Source organism: Meleagris gallopavo, chromosome 14 (assembly GCF_000146605.3).
Source record: "Meleagris gallopavo isolate NT-WF06-2002-E0010 breed Aviagen turkey brand Nicholas breeding stock chromosome 14, Turkey_5.1, whole genome shotgun sequence".
Classification (NCBI taxonomy): Eukaryota; Metazoa; Chordata; class Aves; order Galliformes; family Phasianidae; genus Meleagris; species Meleagris gallopavo.
The window spans coordinates 6,257,390-6,276,842 of record NC_015024.2 but is presented as its reverse complement, the minus strand read 5'-3'; the positions used below and the strand labels follow the sequence as shown (position 1 = coordinate 6,276,842).

Sequence of the window (19,453 nt, the reverse complement as noted above, 5' to 3'; positions counted from 1 at the left end):
TTCCCCGTCGTTGCGTGTCCCGGCTGAGCGCACGAGGCGCTCCGTTGGCGTGCAGCCGCTCACCTGTGCCATCGCGCGTTTCTCAACGCCGTCTTTTTGTAAACTCGGGATCCCCGCGCTGGGGCCACCCCTGCAGCTGCTGCAGCTTCGGGGCTGGCTTTCGTCCGTGAGTCACAGCCCGTGAGTCACCGGGCTGCGGGTGGCGTTCGGGAAGCGGCTGTGCTGCGTAACCTCAAGTCCTTGGCAAGTGCGCGGCGATGCCGGGCTGCTGTGAGCCTGGCGCTGGGACACGAAGGCTCCATCCCAACGGGACGTGTAAGCTTGTGCTGAGGCTCGCGGTCGCTGAATGGAAATAGGCGTGGGTTTGAACTTAAGCGTATTCATTTTTCCGCTGCAAGTGTGGAATTTGTAATGGATGTGGGCAGAAGAACCCACCTCGAGACAGCAGCTGTGTGCCAGATCCTACAGCTCAGCTGGTACACGGTGTTTGAGGGGAGTGTGCCACTGACACCGGGTCGCAGCCTTCTGCTCTTTAGGATCGAGCAGCTGCAAGGCACTGTGCTCTTGCTTACCAAAGGGCCCACTGGTTACCTCTCATATGGAGCACAGAGGAAAGTGTATAAAGAAGCACCACGTTCAACTCTCATGAGCCATTTAATGCTTTGCTTTTTTCTATTTTTAGAAGACACTCAGATAATGCTGAGTTACCGAGGTTGCTATCAAGGACTCTCACTGTCTGGTGACGAATGCACAGTTAGCAGCAGTTGGCCTGGAGGGAGCCTGGTGCCTCCCACCTCTCTGTACTTCCAGACCTGGGGAGCAGAGCCATCGCTCCTCTTGGGGAAGGGCTTTGGTTAACAGTGAAGTTTGATCATCTCAGGCAACTTCCGTGCAGCCAGATTTCCTCTTAAGTCCTCCTCACCCCTTTCTTGGGCTATTGAAGGGGGAAGGCCAACAACTAGATGAGTGTAAAAGCTAACATTTTGCTGAGATGCTTTACAGGGAGTCCGCAGGGATATATGCATTTTGTTGGTCACATGCCTTAAGGTTTTAATTATCAGCTCAGCTTCGTGACATTTATGAAAATCATTGAGTATTTCTGCAGGAAGTTGCTACCTGAGCTTGCATTGCCCAGCAGATGCCACTGGAGTTTCTAGAATTGATGAGCAAATTTATGAGTGGTGTGCGTGATGAACAAAGAGATGTATTGGGGTTTTGTTATGCTAAAATTTTATCTGCTTTATCTCATCTGTCTGCTTGGTAACTTGAAGGAGGCAGGCTTTTAAGAGATCAGCACCATAATAAAGATACAGTGATGTAAGAGGCAGTATCACAAGTCCTTATGCAAATATCAGTATGGTGGTGCACTAGGGATGTCCACCTGCCCAGCTTCTGGCTTCTTTAAGGTCCCCTGGGCCCAGGCTGGGGTTGGAGCAGGGAGCACCGTTCAGTGCCACAATAGAGCATGGAGTGCTGAGCGCAGGCCTACAAGTTTGAAATGCAGCTTGTTTGTTATTTAAACCTTGCTAAGTGTAGGTTTAAGGGTGCAATTTAAGGGTGACATGGCCATAGGGATGTGCGTTTTCTTATCTGAAAGGGCAGCAAAAGTAGGACGTGGAAGAGTGTACGTGAAGACAAAAATCCAGTGTGCTCTGTCCTGTTTGTTGTTCCTTATACAGAGAGCGATTTGGAGTCTTCTGAGGAAAGAATAAGCAAAAACAAAGCTACCAAGCAGTTCTTAACAGCTACTGTAACCTGATAGTTATGCTAGGGTGTCCCCAGCATTCATCTGATGTCTCTTGACAGAAAGCCAGCAAGGTGTGTCATAGAATGCCTTGGCTTTGCAGGGACCTTAAAGCCCATCCGGTTCCAACCCGTGCTGCGGGCTGGCTGCCCCCCACTGGTGCCTGCTCCTCCTGTGGGCTGTGCAGCTGGCTGTGGAGCTGCAGGCTGTGGCATCAGGCAGCTGACACTGCTGTGCACTGTGGCCGAGGCCCCAGTCTCATAGTTCTGTGCTCAGGCAAGCGCTGGCTGAAGGAGTGATGATCCTTGCAATGCTGGTATGGCTCCTGCTTAGAAACAAAGTTGTCATAGCATGAATTTTCCTTTCAGTAGCTGTCATGTCTTTGAGGCAGCTGCCCTGACCAGAGCCCAATGGTGTGGGGATACTTTGCTGCTGGTGGCACTGGTGGGGACAGGAGCTGGCTGGGGCAGGCAAGGCTGTGGAGCAGCACGTGGGAGTCTGAAATGCACGTGTGTGCTTTCTAGATATCCTTATCACCCCTGGGCAGGGTGCTGCATCCCAGCCATTAGCATCAGTGACAATTTGTGGTTTTGTTTTTTTTTAAATTTAATTATTATTATTTTGTAATTTAGCAGCTGGTGCACTGGTTGGTGGTTCTGTGGCGTGTTCTCTCTTCCCTGGGGTATGTACCAGAAGCTTGAACACAGCCATTGCTCCTGTGGTTTAGCAAAGACTTCTCCAGTTAGAGGAGTGCTGGCAGGCTTCAGAAGAGGCAGGGGAGGAGCTGGAGATTGTTTTTGCTCTGGTGGTGCTGAGCTTGATCTCACTAGAGTGTTTTAAACGTTGTGCCCAGTCCCTCCTCCCAGAGTGAAGTAATGTGGGGAGGCAGTGGTACAGGTGTGTGAAGTGTCTTTGCAGGATGCAGAGAATGGAGCATCCTATGAGGCTGGGGAGCATCACACAGATGCTGGAGCCAGGCCTGAGGCGTGTCCTTGGATGGCACAGGTAGCACTGTCTGCAGGGGGCATTGACTCACTCTTTCGTTGTATGTTTTGGCTTAGATCGGAGGAAAGTGGGGACACCCAAAAAATCTCAGGCTTATGCAGTGTAATGCAATCTGCAGTGTGTGAGCGTGAGGGTTTCAGATGGCAGCAAAAAGCCCTTGATAAGACCAGTGCTGATTCAGTGAAGGTGTACAGATGTGCCATGAGGACATGCCGTGTTTCTGACTGCTCAGAAAAGAATGTCAGCTTAAATGTGATCTCCAGCTGGTCACAATTACCTTCACTGCTGTAGCTGCTGCTGATAGACTTCCACGTGCTGCCTGCATGGAATGAGGCAGCGATGGAGTGTGGGAAGCAGAGATGATACATCAGGGCTGCTGTTATTTTACAAACTAAGGTACATTCAATCTGTCGGAACCTTGTTGTTCTTTTGGTACTTGCTGTGGTTTGTTGACTGAATGTCAAGGTGTTTTTTGAAGTTAAATTTCTTTGCTAGCTTGTTAGACCTCGATTTAACACATGCTTTTTGTAAGGCTGCAGAAGGAACAGAGTTGTTTATGACATCCAGAGTTGCTGTGGATCATCCAAGTGATGCAGAGGAGGGAGGAGGTAGCGAGGGAGGTGCACCTCACTCCCCAGAATGTATTGGCATGGGCAGACAACTTGACAGGGCCTGATGCCCTATCAGTGTCTCCTGGTCCCCACCTCAGCCTGTAGTGCATCCAGATGAATGGGTTTGAAGAGATGTTTGATCTCAGCCCTGAGTCAGATAGTGTTGAACTTGCTGCAGCAAAAGGGAACTGCAGAGCGAATAGTGCAGTGTGTTTCTAACAGCATGCTGTGAGGCTGCCTTGAGAGCCAGCAGCAGAAAGACTAGGAATTAGAAACACATGGAAATGAGACGTGTCTGTATGCAAAGAGAGAATGGAACTGAAGTACTTTTGTGCTTGTGGAATTGCAGCTCTGTGCAGTATCAATGGCCACGTGCCTTTATTTGAGTGGGAGCAACTTTGATTCTAGAGAAGTTGTGACTTCACAGTGATCACAATGGCAGATTCTTGTAAACCCTTTCCTGTAAGTGCAGTTAGGGCTCCAAACATGCAGACAAAAGGGGGGTGTAACAAAATTAACAAACATGATATAGGATGGACAGGGGCTTTGCGTGTGCATCACGTGTTTGTTTTCTGGCTTTTTTTCCCCTTCATTCTTTTGTCTATCTTCTCTAAATCACAGGGCACAGAGAGCTGTTGATGGTCTATTCTGATAGCCAAAATACCATAAAATACCATAAAATACCATAAAATACCATAAAATACCATAAAATACCATAAAATACCATAAAATACCATAAAATACCATAAAATACCATAAAATACCATAAACCCTGTGTGTGCTTTAAGTATGGAGAAGGTACTGTATTCTTATTCTGTTCAGTTTGGATGGAGGGGTTTGTGCAGATCAGGTGTGATGTGTGTGCTTCCAGGGTTGGTGACCAGCAGAGCTGCTGGAGCACACTCATGCAAGTCAGGCATTTTAATGCTTATTTCAGGCATTGTAACAGATGGTTCTGTTTCTAAATCTAATGTGAGCATGGTAACCCACGGGACCTACCTGAACCTGTCTGCGTATTTAATTTCATAGTGGCACGACACTAATAGCTATAGGGAAAGCTATCAGCTAAGAGGTGAATTCCTACAAAATCCATTGCTATCAAATTGGAAACTGTGTCCAGAATGACAGCAAGTCTTGATTCATATATTTGCAGGTGTCCAGGTTAATTAAAAAAAAAAGGTATTTTAGTGAGATGTGTATTTGAGCGTACTGTCATGGTAAAAAAAGTTTACTGCTTTTTGAATGCTTGTTCTCCCCTCTCCCAGGTGATGTGGAAGGGAAGTTTGCCGCCTTTGAACAGTTTCATGGCACTTTAGCAGAGATTTGTTCCTAATGTTCTGGTTTGTTTCAGTCTGTTGAGCTGTTTACACGGGGCAAATTGCTGATTTCTCCTGTTAGACAAAAGACATCACTAACTCTTGGTGGTTGGGTGACACTGGTGCCTGTTTCACCCTGTTGTGCCCAGCTTCCCTGCCTCCCATCCTGTACCACCAGCCCTGCTGTCATCAGGTCCTCAGCAGCAGGCGAAGACCAGCCCTGTGCCACGTACCAGTCACATATGGACCTGAAGCCAAATCTACGTCCTTTTGCCATTCTGTCTAAGAGAGAATGTTACTTTATGAAACACATTTCCATCAATTTTTTTTTAATAAAATCTTATTTTTAAACTCTGCAATCGAACTTTGTATTTATAAATGGTAGAAAACCTTCAGTGACTTAACTTTAGGACTGGATGGTTACTGTCAATGTATTTGAGGTATTCATCAGTACTTGACATCCAGGTAGTTCAGAAGCTTCTTCCTTTTGGAAGACAGAGATGCTCAGGTGACTGCCAGGAATTTGGGTACCTGTAATTTTGAATGCATGAATCTCTGAAGCACACGGCTGTGCTGCAGTTCAGCTTTCCAAAATTAGCTGCTGGTAATCACTGTGTTTTAGGTATTAAACCACTCTTAGGAAAATGAAATGTACGTGATTTAAAAATGGTTTGCTAAGTACTTACTGTGGTTTGTTCTTTGTGTTCTTCTATCTCTAGATCAGTCGTATTGTCACCGGCTGCAACACGACATGTATTTTCTTACAAGCAATAGCCGACTGAACGAGCAAGTGGTTGATAAAATTATTCTTCAGCTTAACAGAGTCTACCCCCAAATTCTTACCAATACAGAAGCTGAAAAGGTAACTTAATTAATTTTACTCCATCTCTGAATGTTCTGTTGTTTTTCTGCGAGCTGTCTAGTGACCCTTTAGCCCGCATAATTAAAAAAGCTCACAGTTTGCCACATCTCCTTGGGTGTTCTTTCTCATCTTTATTTGAACTGATATTAGCAGACCTTAAGGTAGTATTCAGCACTTTTGGGATTAGTAAAAGTGTCTTCACACAGTGTGCCTCTGTGTTAAGAAAATTGTATCCCTAACTTTTCAGGTAGAACCACCTCTTTTCTGTAGGTAGCAGCTCAAAGGATGGATTTGGTATGCACGTGCTGAGTTGCTGCTTCACCTCACTGATCCCTTTTCCCAGCTATAAGCGTGGGAGCTGAGAAATGGATGGAGTTAATAATGTAACTATATATGGAGGAAGGCCTCCTTTGCTCAAGAGCTTCAAAATAAATATGAAAAGCTTCAAAATAAATATGAAAACAATATATCTTTATTTTATTTCTACACTTAGCAGACATAAATGAACTGCTTTCCTATAGGTCCAGGAAAATTTCTGTCAACTCTCTTGAAAGTCTGAGAAGCTTACCATCCCCCTGTATCCATTTGACCTTGTGAGAATTTTGTCAGAGTAAGGCGTGTTGTATCAGGTACACTGTATTCCTGTCCCTCTAGAGAATGAATTGATCCTAACTAAATGTACTGCAAATGTTATCTGCTGCACTGGTATGAAATCTAATGCTTTGCTGAGAATGGTTTTGGTCACTTTCCAGATACTCTGGGATCAGTTTGATGTGGGTAGGGTGCACATTTTCATTTCTTTGTAAGGTCTTCTAGAATTCATCATATTTCAGACCATAGAAAAAAGAGCTTTCTTCTGCAGCTGCTTGCTGTGGTGCTTGAGTAATGAGAATTCATAAATGCTGCATTGGGTATGCAGCAGTGCTGGAAGCAATCAAATGTGTAGTCTTGGGATGATGAACACTCCAATATTGTGACTAATGTCATCAGCATAAAATACCTTTTTGGGTGATCACCACTAGGCAACTAAGGGAAAACCTGAAAACATTAAAATTCCGTAGGGTGTACGTTCATGTTTTCTGTTTGCTGTCAGAATCAAATTGTAGAGTGGCAAGTATTGAAATGAATGGGGAGAAACATCAAATGTGGAGTAGCTGTCACTTTACTGGGGAAAAATAAAAGAGGAAAGGCAGAGAAAATGTGCTTCCAGATGGAGCTCAGTGTATTGAAGTGTCCCATGCATTAGGTTCCCTTAATTTTCTGGCCCATTGTTTTTGGAAATATAAAATGGGCTCAATTCTCTGTCGTACTATAAAATAATGTGAAATTGTTCTCTAGCTGTTGTAATCTCTTTTCTGATGAGTGCTTTTCTCTTACAGTTCAGGAATCCAAAGGCATCACTCCATACCAGGCTCTCAGATCTGATAAAGCACCTTCAAAAGAGAGGAGAGAGACACTGTCAGGAATTCTACAGGGCCCTACAGATCAATGCTGAACAGCTGTATAATGACCTGCCAAGCAAGAAAATCTTGAGTAAGTTGATTTGTAAGTTGACTGAGTTGTCTATTTCCTCATCATTGAATTATGAAACCTCATTTCACTTGTTCTGTTCAGATTATTTAAATGATTATTTATTTATTCCCATATGTGGATTTGACTGCATAATTCTTGTTATTTGTTGGCTGGTGTAGGCTGCCCAAAATTCTTTGATAGCCTTGAAATATGAGTCTGTGCCTTTGAAACGGCTCAAGTTCTACATGTAAGATAGCAATACAGCTCATATAAAGGACAGTTCCTCTTTGTAATGGTTGGCCCCTCCTGGCGTTTTTATTTTCACTATGCTTATTCTGATTGGTAGCAAATCAGAACGTTATAGTAAAGTAACCTCATATCTGTTAATCGCAGAAACCCAATGGTTGGGAATCTTGCCTTTTCCTCAATACATAGATCATCCAGTTGTGTCTAGTTGAAGATGAAGCAACTACCTTGTTAAATCATGCTTCATTCGTAGGTCCTTGTGATGCTGAACAGTGACACCAAACTCTGTGACATTAAATACAGGACATATTTTGTGCAGCTCACGTGCCTGACTGATGTCCAAAAAATTGCCCTCCAAAAATATGTACATGTTAGGGTCTCAATGCTTTTGAGGTACATACATATATACAAGTTTGACTCTATGCTACAAAGGAGCTCATTTCTCTAAAGAAAAGTATCAAGCCTGACTTTCCTATCCGTTGGTTTTACTTTACCACTTAGTAATCTGGAGAAAAAGAACGCTGTTCCAAATGCATGGGAAGTATGTTCAGGCCTCCAGCACACGGAAATGACCTGAGCAGCTTGAGGAAAAGGTCTACGTTTAAGTTAATGAAGCTGCAAAGGGATTGTAGTATAAAAAGTCCTTATAAATGATCTAACAGCTCTAATGCTTCACTGGACAATTGATTTCTAGTTATTAGAAACTCAATTATGTGCCAAGGGGAAATTTTAGCGATGTGGGTCAAGCTTCAGTTAGATTCAAAGTGTTGCACCAAAAGTCAATAGATTTTAAAAACAAACAAGCAAAACAAAAGCTACTACCACCAACAAAAGCAAACAAAAAATTGTATCTCCTTTATTTCTAGACTGTGGCATATTAATTACAAAAAAAAAAAAGTAATGACTTTTTAATGTACAACATTGTCTAGCTTTGTTCAGCCTTTCGTGTTGAAAGAAAAGGTTTGTGTCTATCTAGCACAAATAGAAAACAGCTGGGAGACTACACCATTTCACTACCTGCACAGATAGGCTGCCAAATTGCCCCAGCTTTCCAAATTCCATACCCAAACCATCCTGAACAGGGAGACCTGTATGGATTCAGCCTCATGGCAGCTTTAAAGCATGCTTGTAATTTGCTGATCACCTTGCAGAAGTCATGCCCATAGGGGGAACAGGTTCTTCAATCAAATAGCTGTGAATCTATCATTTTCACCTCTGGGAGAGGTGTAGAGCCACAGGTTTTTCTACCAAACTGACTGAACGACAGTCTTTAGTAATTAACAACAACTAAGAATGTAATTTTAAGAGTATTTTGATGATTTAAGTTCTGTTAATATTCAGTACTTCTTAAGTTCTACAAGCCATTTCTGAAAATGAGATTTAACTTATCTGTAGATTTTAGCCAAGTCCTGCCTACATCCCATAGAGAAGTTAGCTGGGTGCTTGTAATAGCATAGCTGTGCCCAAGGCCATCTGTACACATAAAACCCTTGTTGGAGGCTGTGTGATGTTGAGACAGTGACCCTTCCCACTGCATTGTGCTCTTGTCACACCTGGACAGGCAGCAGAAAGGAAATTTGCACAGTGCTGTTAGCTGGAGCAGAAGGATGCTCAACTTTGCACCTTGGTGACTGATACAGGCTGGTTTAGCAATAGGGATCAGTATATTAGTTTAAAAAATAGGCTGATTGTGGTGTCCCCAAACCATTGGCTGCTATTGCATTATGCAAAGGGACTCCAGGGAATAGTCATTGCCAACCTGGGGAATTTGTTCTAAGGACACAGGTCCAATTGAGGCAAGCAGGCTTGTAAGCACCTGGAAGAAACATTTTGGAGACACTGATGATCTGTGGCCTGGACAAAGTAGATTACGTACCATAGATTACATGCAGCTGTGCATGTGAAAAGTATTTTCCACACAGGTGAACCTTTCAAAGATTTTGTTCTTATTTAAAAAACAAACAAAACCTTCAAAATTTTTTCAAGAACAAAGTTTCTTTGCCTCAAATACAATGTTGGAAGTGAGATGTTCAGCAATGTCTACGAGTTCCCACTAGAGGGTGGGGAAGGCACATGGCACAGACCCTGTCGCAGCTACTGAAGCCAAATAGGTTTTCCATGTGACTCAGAATGTTTTTATTTCTTTCCGAGCTGACGTGAACTAGAAGGATAAAGGATCTGCTCAATTCTGCCCAATGGTAGCTTGACAGGAGTGCAGAGCTGGAAGTGTGAGGAATTGTGTGCTAGGTTATCTGGAGAAGACAGCCCTCAAAGCACGCAGTCTGCGTGTTGACAGAGTACGTTGTGGGGGCTCTGCAGCGATTCTTTCTCCTTCAGTGGCTCCCAGGTGTGCAGCCAAGTGGTTGCAATGCTGCTGCTCTGCAGGAGGGCCATCTTGTCCTCCCCCCGCGGGATGGGAGACATGCAGAAATGGGAGGAGAATCAGACTGGGCCTGCTCCAGTGAAGCACAGATACTACTTGGATACTTTATTCCATAGCAGCTTCCTTAGTGTTCTCTCACCCATCCTGGCATGTCTATGGAGAGCCTAAATGTCTGTCCTGTCTCAAGCGCTTCCAAAGGCTGTTTTGTTATTCCTCTGTCTTACAAGTGCGGAGGATTAGCTTGGAGTACACCTTCATGGCAGGTCTCTAAGTGAAGGAAGAGACCTAGCAATACTGCTGCTGCCTTCTGAATTCTTGTGTTTCAACTAAATGGCTTTGTCGCTGTTAACTCTTGGAAAGCTTAAGGTCAACCTCCTTTTCTACTTGAGTTCTCAGAAAAACATCACCTAGAGGCAAAAATTACTTATGCCAAGTGTTAGTATGCAGTCCCTCCAGATTTCAAAAGAGACTGTATGTGTATTTAGCCGAGACCAGAATTTGGGTAAGTAATGTGTGCCAAGCAGTTTGTTCCAAGGGCTCCGTCTGCCAGATAGACCCATGCCCAGAGATTTACTCAAGAACCGAAAGGGTGGTGATACGTTCAATCAGAAGGTTGTTCTCAGATTAGCTTGTGCTTTGGCTCACGAACGTTTTGTATGTGTTACGCTACAAGTTTCTGGTGTTACGGAAGGAGTATGTCATGCTTTCTTCACTTGGGAAGCAGTTTGACTGCTCTGAAGTACTCAAGCGTGCCAGGGATTTTCAGTCGGTGTCCCTTGTGTGTGAATCCAAGAGCTGCTGTATGTAACGTTCCTTCTGTGGGTAAGGCTTAAGCAGATGGGAGGTGCTGCTGCAACTCCTTACAGCTATTCATGGTGCATTCAAATGACCTGTGGCTGTCTTTTGATCAATATAAAACCAGGTGTAACTGTAGCAATGATTTACTTCTGGAGGGGCTAATATTTCATGTCAGAAAGAGGTATTTTTTGGCCATGTGGTATTTTACATGTGCTTATTATGTGTTTTTATGTTATTATGTGTTATTGCATGTGTTTGCTTGAGCTGAATACTAACTTCTGATATGTTGCTTTTATTTCTAGAAACCACAGATTCCGCAGAGATAGACACTGACAAGGAGAAATGTATGCTAAATGACAGGGGTAAATAAATGCACACAGTGTCACTTTACGGAATGGCTTTTCAGATTACGATGCAATTTATTTTATTATATAATTTGCATTTCATGTAACATAGTTTGTTTTACGATGTCTTTTCTGTCACCATCTAAGTGGAATGAATGGAGGGAAACTTACCGAGCTGCTGCTGAGGCAGCCAGTGCCAGGAAATTCAAGAGATGAGTTTAATCAATATTTACTGTGGTATTTTTACTTGTGGTGTTTGAGCTAAGCTGTTCATTTGCTATGATTTCTCCTGTGCTTGAATAGTAAAGGCTATCCTGCTGCTGTGATTTTGCACAAAGCCATCTTATTTTTTTTGTTTGTTTGTTTGTTTTATTAGCTTTCAGTTTTATGATTATTATTTTTTTTAAGCTTCCAATTTAATTACAAATCCTTTGGGGGGAAAAAAAAAAGAAAACAACAGATGAGTGAGAGTAAACTTAGGTATATTTGCTGTAGAATAACATGTTAAATTTTCTTCCTCTTCCTTTCTCAATGCCCAGATTATTGGGAGGTCAGTAATTTTAGTCACTAGAAGATGTTTTGAAAAGGAATTGAAGAACGAAAGAAACTGAAAGAAAGATGAAGTTTTGTGGGTTTTTTTTTTTAATTCATCGTGACCTTTTTCTCATTCAAGTTTTAGTTGATGTTTTGTTTAAAAATTTCCATTTGATTATGAGAGATCAAGAGTCTTATGTAAGTCTCTGTGGCAGTTTTTGACCTGGAAGAAGCCTGAAATGAAGGGCAAAGATACATTTTAACTCATTGTGTGGTTTTATTTGGTTGCTTATTTCTTTGAATACTCTAATGTAGTTGGCTCCACTGACTTGTTAGTCTGGATTGACAGGTGCAGTTTAAATGTGTAGGTGTAGTCATAGCAAAGTCATAAATACAAATAGAATATTAGATGATAAAGAGGCAGATATAAATCTTTGAGGTCTTTGTTAATGGATAAGCATGAATTAGAAAGGTTCCATTGAACATCAATACTGAGCATCAGCATTAAGCTGTGTGTAATTCCAGGCAGACTCATTAAGGCAGCGTTTCCAGTGAGAGATTTGTTTGAGGTATGAGCGAGGCGCTGCATTTCAGAATTGTGATCAGGAACAAGAATATTTGCTTTTGTCATGAAAGCATCATTTGTGGAACATCTGTATATATATATATATATAATCACACACAGTCCTTTCCTGTTCCATTTTATATGGAGGCGTGCACAAATGCTATTGGAATAAGTGAGACATACAGCCACAGGAATCAAGTGAGTCCTGTGTGCTAATTGCAAACAAGGTAACAGAGCTGATACTTGGCAGGGCCTGGGCTTCTGGTATCAGCTCTGTTCTCCTTCTCTGGCATTTGCTGTTTTTATGGAGCCTGATCCTGCACGCTTTGTACAGAAGGATGATGAGGTGTGATTGAAGCCAGTGGAGCAACAGGATTCAGAGAAAGCAGCAATTTCAGTGCTAGACAAAAGGCAAAGAAAGGGAACAAACAAAACCCTAAAAACTTGCTCGTAGGGAATTGTAGTTATCTTGTGGTGTATTTTCACAATACTTCTTCCCCGTGGGCAGTTCACTGACCCAACAGAAGCAAGTTTTGGAGTAAGACACTGCATTGTGTGGCTTATGTCCCAGTGATCTGGTTACTATTTGGTTGTAGAATTTAAAGGGTTTCTTTGCACCAAGTTTTAGGCTAGGAAAATGCCTCCGAAGACTCTCGCTTCTATTGACTAGAACACAGGTGAACAGAGATGAACAATGAATGGTGTCAAAGTAACTGGAATAAAAACTAATTACAGTACAATAAATGTTCTTCATAGTATGTTAGCTACAGCACATACATAATTGTGAATGTGTTAACCTCATTTGAGTACACTTAGTTATGCATATTAACAGCAATCGATGATTTATGAACTCAGCTAAACTTTCACTTCTCTGCTCTGTCTTAATGAGTTCCCTTTTCCATTTCCTCTAGGCCCGGTGTTTTTCCTCGCCTGTTTCAGTGCAGCAGCAGGATTTGCCTTATTTTGGTATTGCTGTAACTCAGGTAATCTACCCCAGTATTTTTCCTGTTGATTGCCTTACTTCAGCACGTGACAGGGAGAGCAGTGCGCTTCTCAGTCTAACACAGCTTACTTAATAGAGCGGGTCAAGGTGTCATCATTCATTAATGAGGTTAGGATGCAAACTGCACTTCAGACGTGCCGAGATATAAATAATGGATCATTTGTCGACAGAGGATGCCACAAAAAGGGGCTCTTTTAAAAGTCAGTCATCATGTGAGCTCCTGTTGCTATGGCAGTGGGTCACGGCTCCCAGCAGCCACGAGGCAGAGGCAGAAGGCAGGCCCAAACCCGCTGATCCCACACCTCTGGGGAGCCATGACCATTTGCAGGGCTGGGACTTGGTGCAGTCACTGAGCCTGAGCAGCTGCAGTGTTCACCCTGCAGTGCTGGGTGTTTGCCATCCCTGCCCACTGGGAGCTCCTGCTTCACGCTGCAGATACCTGCTCCGTTTCCTAGTCCTCCCTGACGGAAGGTGACTCTTAGCAGAAAGGTGTTGGTGTGTGCTCCTGGATTGACTCTGGTGAGCCAGCACCAGTGGGAGCGGGCAGCTGGTTCAGAGGGATCCTTTTGTGCCTCTGCAGTGTGGGAGGTGTCGGTCTTCATGTGGTAGGTGGGGAGCAGAACTCAAACTTCATGTTGGATCGATGCCGTCTGCTCCTCATTTCCTGCTCACAGCAGTCACAGTTGGGTGTTGCTGTTGACATTTTTCCAGGCTGCTGACCCTGATCTGTAGCCGAGCTCATGGATGTCTGGGCTGTGTTCCCTTTCATTCCCAGATCTGAGTCCCTCAGCAGGACTTTCCCTGGAGTCAGGATTTAAGACTAAAAGGGGAACCATAAGGCCATAGCACAGGCTAACCCTAGTGCTTTCTTAGCTGCATTTGCCTTCCTCCACCAGCGTTTAGTACCAGCATTTTCAAAAAGAACCCCAGATGACTTCCTGTAACTTCCCTTGATCCCAGTTAATTATTCATAGCTCCCAAGTCCCCAGAGCTCCCCAAGTCTTTTGTTCCGAGACTTTTCTTTTCAGTTTTTGTTTCTCTATCCTGTACCTATGCAGTGTCTCTATTCCCCCACAGCAATGGCCACCAGAGCCAGGTCCTCACACTGCCCAGGGCCATGCTTGGGTGCAGAGCTGCTGCCATCCCTAGCTCAGTAGCCTCCTGTTTGTGTGTCTGCAATTGCAGCAATGCTGGTATTCATCATTTTCCTGCCTTGGCGGCCGATGCATGCAATATTGAAGGAAACAGGCTTTCCTCTAGAGTAATTTTTGTATTGATTTTTATTTTTTGTAGCTGCTCACTAGCTAGAATGAAATTTAACTGTATTCTCTTTCCTCCCATCTTCATTTCTGTTTTAGATGCAAAAGTCATAGGAAGATCCAGGAGAATATTGGGTTTTTCTCCTATTATCATAGGAAGACATGTTAGAAATATTTGTATGTTGTATTTGGAAGACATCTCAAGAAATTAAGGAAAAGCTGCCTCTTCGTTTAGACATCTGTACAGTGTATCTGCCAAGGGAAGACAACGGTGCATGAATATTAATGTACTATACTCTCATACCAAAGATTTTATTAACTAGCTTCATCAATAATTGTGTTGCCTCGAGATGTATTCAGATTCTCAGCTATATATGTCCTTCCTTGTGGGAATGGACCATTTATTTTTGTAAATGCTTATTTTAAAATATTTATCATTTGGATAAAAGTATTTTTAATACAAACTCTGAAATGATATCCTATCTGATCATGGGTTTGCATATGTGTATTTTATACTGGAATGAAGGAACACAACTGTTTAAGGAATGCTAGCCTGTCTTTTATGGTAATTTAAGAAAAGCACTTAAAAAAAAAAAAAAAAGAAAGAAAAAACCAAAAACACACACTCAAAGCCTTACTAAGAAATTGATCTCTATCTCAGGACTGTCTGTTTTGTTTGGATCCTTTATATTTACTACCTGAGCTCAGGTGGGCACTGTCTCTTGCAAAGCTTTTCAGTGCCAGTTACCTCTGTATGCCTAGTCATACATGTGTCCTTGCCATATGTTGTAGTCCTCCTCTTTGTGGACCTTCCACCTGCATTGTTCAGCTTGTGTTCAACTGTACACTATGGTTTGAATGCACTGGAACTTGTGCAGGCCAGCACCCAGCCCATGAATGTTCTGGGGGACTGCAAGGTCAGATCTGAAGCACTTGAAATTACCAAGGAGACTTCTCAGATTTAGCTTTATCTTTTCCAAGTGGGGTGTTCTGGGGACTGTACATCCAAGAAACTGAAGTAATCTATAGTGTTTTGCAAGGACATCAAATTGTGACTTTATTTTTTTTTTAATTGGCCAAAAATATGTCTACCTATTTGGAGAGCCTGAGGTTGCTCATAATGCCATTTTGGTTTTATGTTTTTCATCTGTAAGTTGGAACCTGAAAAACTTGCAAATACCATCTTCAATGTACAGAATAAGATCAGAGTTTTCAAGGCAAGTTCAGGGGGACAGGGCTGCAAGTTAAGCACACAGGGTTTATGACTCTAACTGTGGGCCTGCCTAGCTCAGTACAAATGGCAGTGGGAAGTGGCATGGTCAGTGGGTAGTTCTTCAGTTGCTTGCTCAAGAGTATAAAGAATTTGGTGAGGGGATGGAAGTGTGTGACATGGTGAGAAAGATGCTTTGTCTCTTCTTTCACTGAAATGAAAATTCCAAATCAAATTGAAAGCTGTTAGAATTTCTCATGGGATCCTTCAGTGCGTGGTGCCTTGTGCTGTAGCCGCTACTTATTCAGGCAGCCATCCCATGGAAGACTAAGTGGTTTTCTCAAAACATTCAAGTTGAAGATTGCCTTCCAGCTGTAAGCTTCATTCGTGCTATAAAAATGTCAACATTTTCTCCCAAGCAAATCATCTCGCAGTAGCTGTATTTCTTTCCAGGACAACTCACCAGACACAGTAGCAAGGGTGTAGTCCAAAAGAAGAATTGTGTACAGAGCCAGGTTTCCAAATAAAAGACCCAAAGAATATTTTCAAGAAGCATCTGGGAGATGAAAGGGCTCAACAACTCCTGATTTTACTCTTCTGACAATGCTTCTGCCTGCTGCACAGTGCATGGGAGGTGAAATCTTGAGAACCTACAGGGCAGTGTTTTGTGTAGGTGGACATACCCCAAGGTCTGCAGTGGCCACAGGGTATGATACACACTTGACAGCTTGATTGATGAAACCATACAAATGCCAGGCAACGTAACACCCAGCAGGGCAGTTTTAGACTTCTTTTCCCCTGTCTCCATCCCACCATCTCTCATGTCTCCTTGATCTAATCTCCTTGGGAATCTTACTAGGGAGAGAACTCTAACGGGAGTGAGAGCATTTCTTGTAGCATTGCCAAACAGCTTTGCTGCCTGAGTTGCACCGTGAGCTGCTGCTGTGCTGCCTTCCATCTTGGGATGGGCTTTAGTTATGTCCTGTTGTATTTGCTGTGCCTTGCCTTATGTTTAAAATGTTTTTTCCTCCAACAGACCATCTGTAATTTATAGCGTTTGGAATTAACTGTTACTCTCCCCTCTGTTGCTTAAACCTCTTAAGCAGCACCTTTTAAGAGGGCTAGAAAAAATAGATTTGAAATCCAAAGGGGTTTTAAATCTTTGCCTTAAAGCTAACTCTGAAACATCACTACAGGAAGAGTGTTCCATTTAACATGGAAACATTATTCGCAATATTCTCAACAGTCACAATTTCATTTCAAAGCAAAGGTAGAGGTCATGATGCTGCTAGGCAGGTTCCTTCTGCTGGCGTTATCCAGCACTTCACCCTTAAATAACAGGTTGCAAATTGTTGTGAACTGTTGCTGAAGCCTGCAGAAGCTGTCAGTGCCTTGTCTGAAGCAGCAGGAGCAGTGGCTGTGAGGTTGCATGTGGCCCTCCCACTTCCTTATACCAAGAGGCTTCCTTGAGCCTTGAAAACCATGGAGAATTGGAAAGTTTACTGAAGGCTGTGGCTGTATTTCTTCCTCTTCTTAGGTTGCTTGAGATGAGGATATCTCTTAGGAAAAAATGCCAGGACAAGCTATCCCCTAGGATAGGCTAGGGCTGGGAGGAAGAACGAGCTCAGATTCATCCCAATGCTAGTGATGACCTGACAGCAGAGAACAGAAAATTATCTGTTCCTCTGTAAGTGCTAGTTTTTAGTGTAAGAAGTGAGGCAAGGTTTAGAACTGTTATGTGCATAGGTTTGTGTAACGTGTAGTCTCTGGAGAAAGCAATGACTTGGTTCCTTTCCCTCCTTTTCCCTTCACTGCCCTAATCCCTACAAAACGTTTCAAGAAGTCGGGCAGAGTTGCAGCAGGTGTTTTGTAGTTCTCTGGGGTAGAACAGAGCGCTGCAGGTGAGCCTGTTGGGGGATATGCATTTTCTTTGAAGATTTTTCTTTCAGGAACAAATGCCATGGCTTAATACACTTCTTCACAAGTATTCTTCCTGCAAGTGCAGGCAGGTGAAGTGACAGTGCTGTACTTGGTTCCTGGAGGAAGTACATATGTACCTGCCTGGGAGTCAGGTTCTTCTGGGCAAGCACGGCTCTTCACTTCAAAATAAATTATGTAGGGCCTGGATGAGTCTGTATTGCTGCAGACTCCCAGCTCCCCTGTTAAGTCAAGCTGTGTTTGCTGCTGTAGCTGTGCTGGTATTTGGGAGTGTGTTAGCTGTGTGTGGGGGGAAGTTGTCCTGCATGTGCAAAATTCAGTAGGTGGCTGAGCGCGCCGAGGATAGAGGATGTTCTTGCAAACACTGTGGTAAACATACGGTAGACATAGAGGAGCTAATAGAAAGCAGTCCTGTTTTCAGCTTAACCTCTCACATTGTGCAGCTCTGGTTGGAGAAGAAAAATATTTGCTTTTCTCCTGCAGCATAAGGAGCAGCATGGGCTGAGGTGTCCAGCAGTTCTGATGTCTGCAAACATAGCATTGGGGAGAGGTGAGCAGGAGGACTGACATCTGACAGACAAGAGTGGAAGCATGCGGGCTCTCAGCAGTGCCCACAGAGCTGTGTCAACAGGGTTCACAACAGCCCCTCATGCTGTCCCACCACCTACCCCAAAGTCTTCCTTCCTCGCTTTTTCTCATGAATGGGCACTTTGATTTAAAGCAAAGCTGAACTGCCCGTGATTGTCTCAGCCATAGTGTCCGTGCTGCCGAGGTCACAGCGGGATTGCTGGGCAGCCCCAAGCAGTGAGCTGGCAGGCCGAGCAGCTCAGGCAGACTGAGCCGTCTGCATCCCAAGCTGGGAGACGAGGTGACAGCTCACACTGTCAGTGTGCACAGCTCCGTGTGCAGACAGCCTGCTATTTAAAGTGCTTCAGTGCTGGCTGGCGTGCCTGCTAGCAAGGGCTCTAATGAGGTGATCATTCACTGCAGAGCATGCGGGGCTGCTCGATAGCTGCTGCTGCAACTGCCTAGGCAAAGTTGTCTTCCTTAAGTTCTTTCATTTGTTGGTTTTTTTTTCTTATACTGTAATAATTTGAAAACATTAAAGCATTTGGTTAAAAACTGCAGTTGCAAATGCCTTGTACTGCTGTTCTTCATAATCAAAAGTTACTTTGAAAACATGCCTTGCCTTAGCTGTGTGATCAGGTGTTGCTGTTACATGAAGAAACAGCAACTGTTTGCTGCACTGCACAGGGCCTGTGTTTTGTAATCATTTATCCTCACATATGTCTTCTTTAATTCTGAAAGAATTAGTGGCATTCATTTTTTTTTATGTGAAGTTGGCCATGTAAACTGTAATAAAGTCTGTACTGAGCAAAGCGCTGCTGTGTGGTGTGATGTGCTCTGCCCCTCCCAGAAGGGCCCCAACACCTTGTCCTCATGGCGGCTCTCTGCCTGCTGCTCTCCAGTGGTCGATTTGCTGTGGGCACGTGGGAGGCCCTGGCTTGGTGTCGGTTTGACAGCCCTATGAATCATTGCCTGTTGAGGCCGGTGTGTGTGTCCTACAGCTGTGTTGCAGGAGGTGGCTTAGCTGGTTTTACTTTGACCATCCCTAAAGGGACTGCAGGTGGAAAGAGCAGCACACAGAGTTGTTAGCAGCCCATTCTTGTGTGTGAGCTTCAAGGGGAGACTTGCCAAATGGCAATGAACAAGAGGATTGTGGCTGAGCCATTGCACTCATTTGCAGTGTGTCTGCTGGATGTGCTGGACAGAGGCCTCCCATGCTGGCCTACATGAGGTTCCTTAGGGCAGGAGGGCAAGCTGTTCTTATAGTCATCACCACAGCCAGGATGTGTGTGACAAACCAGCACGGCTGCACAAACCTCAGCAGCTCTATACACTGAACTTTATGGAGCAGAAGCACAGAGCAGGGCCCTGCCTTGCTGCATGCGCAGGAGAGCATTTCAGGTGAGTCCCAAACTGCCCTTTCTATTTCAGAGCACAGGCTGTGCTAGTCTGCAGCTGCAAGAAAAAGCTTTCCTACATTTTGGTGCTGCTAAATCTTTAATACCATCGCAAATACCAGCAAAGCAAAAACCTCTCAGAGCTGGGCTGCTCCATGC

General features: G+C 43.8%; 1 protein-coding gene across 3 annotated transcripts in view; it reads left to right on the top strand.

Annotated features, from left to right (window-relative positions):
* CARD19 (caspase recruitment domain family member 19) overlaps positions 1-18,710 on the top strand; it is a 21,044-nt gene extending 2,334 nt beyond the window's left edge. The window contains exons 2-6 of one of the 3 annotated variants that reach the window (XM_003210060.4): positions 5,396-5,538; positions 6,918-7,071; positions 10,780-10,821; positions 12,832-12,903; positions 14,282-18,710. In XM_003210060.4, coding sequence (XP_003210108.1) covers positions 5,396-5,538; positions 6,918-7,071; positions 10,780-10,821; positions 12,832-12,903; positions 14,282-14,394 — 524 coding nt within the window. In that variant the 3' untranslated portion in view covers positions 14,395-18,710. Of the gene's footprint in view, positions 1-5,395; positions 5,539-6,917; positions 7,072-10,779; positions 10,840-12,831; positions 12,904-14,281 lie in introns of all 3 variants that reach the window. The other 2 variants (XM_010718465.3, XM_010718466.3) reach the window with 2 other exon arrangements.
* The last annotated feature ends 743 nt before the right edge of the window (positions 18,711-19,453 follow it).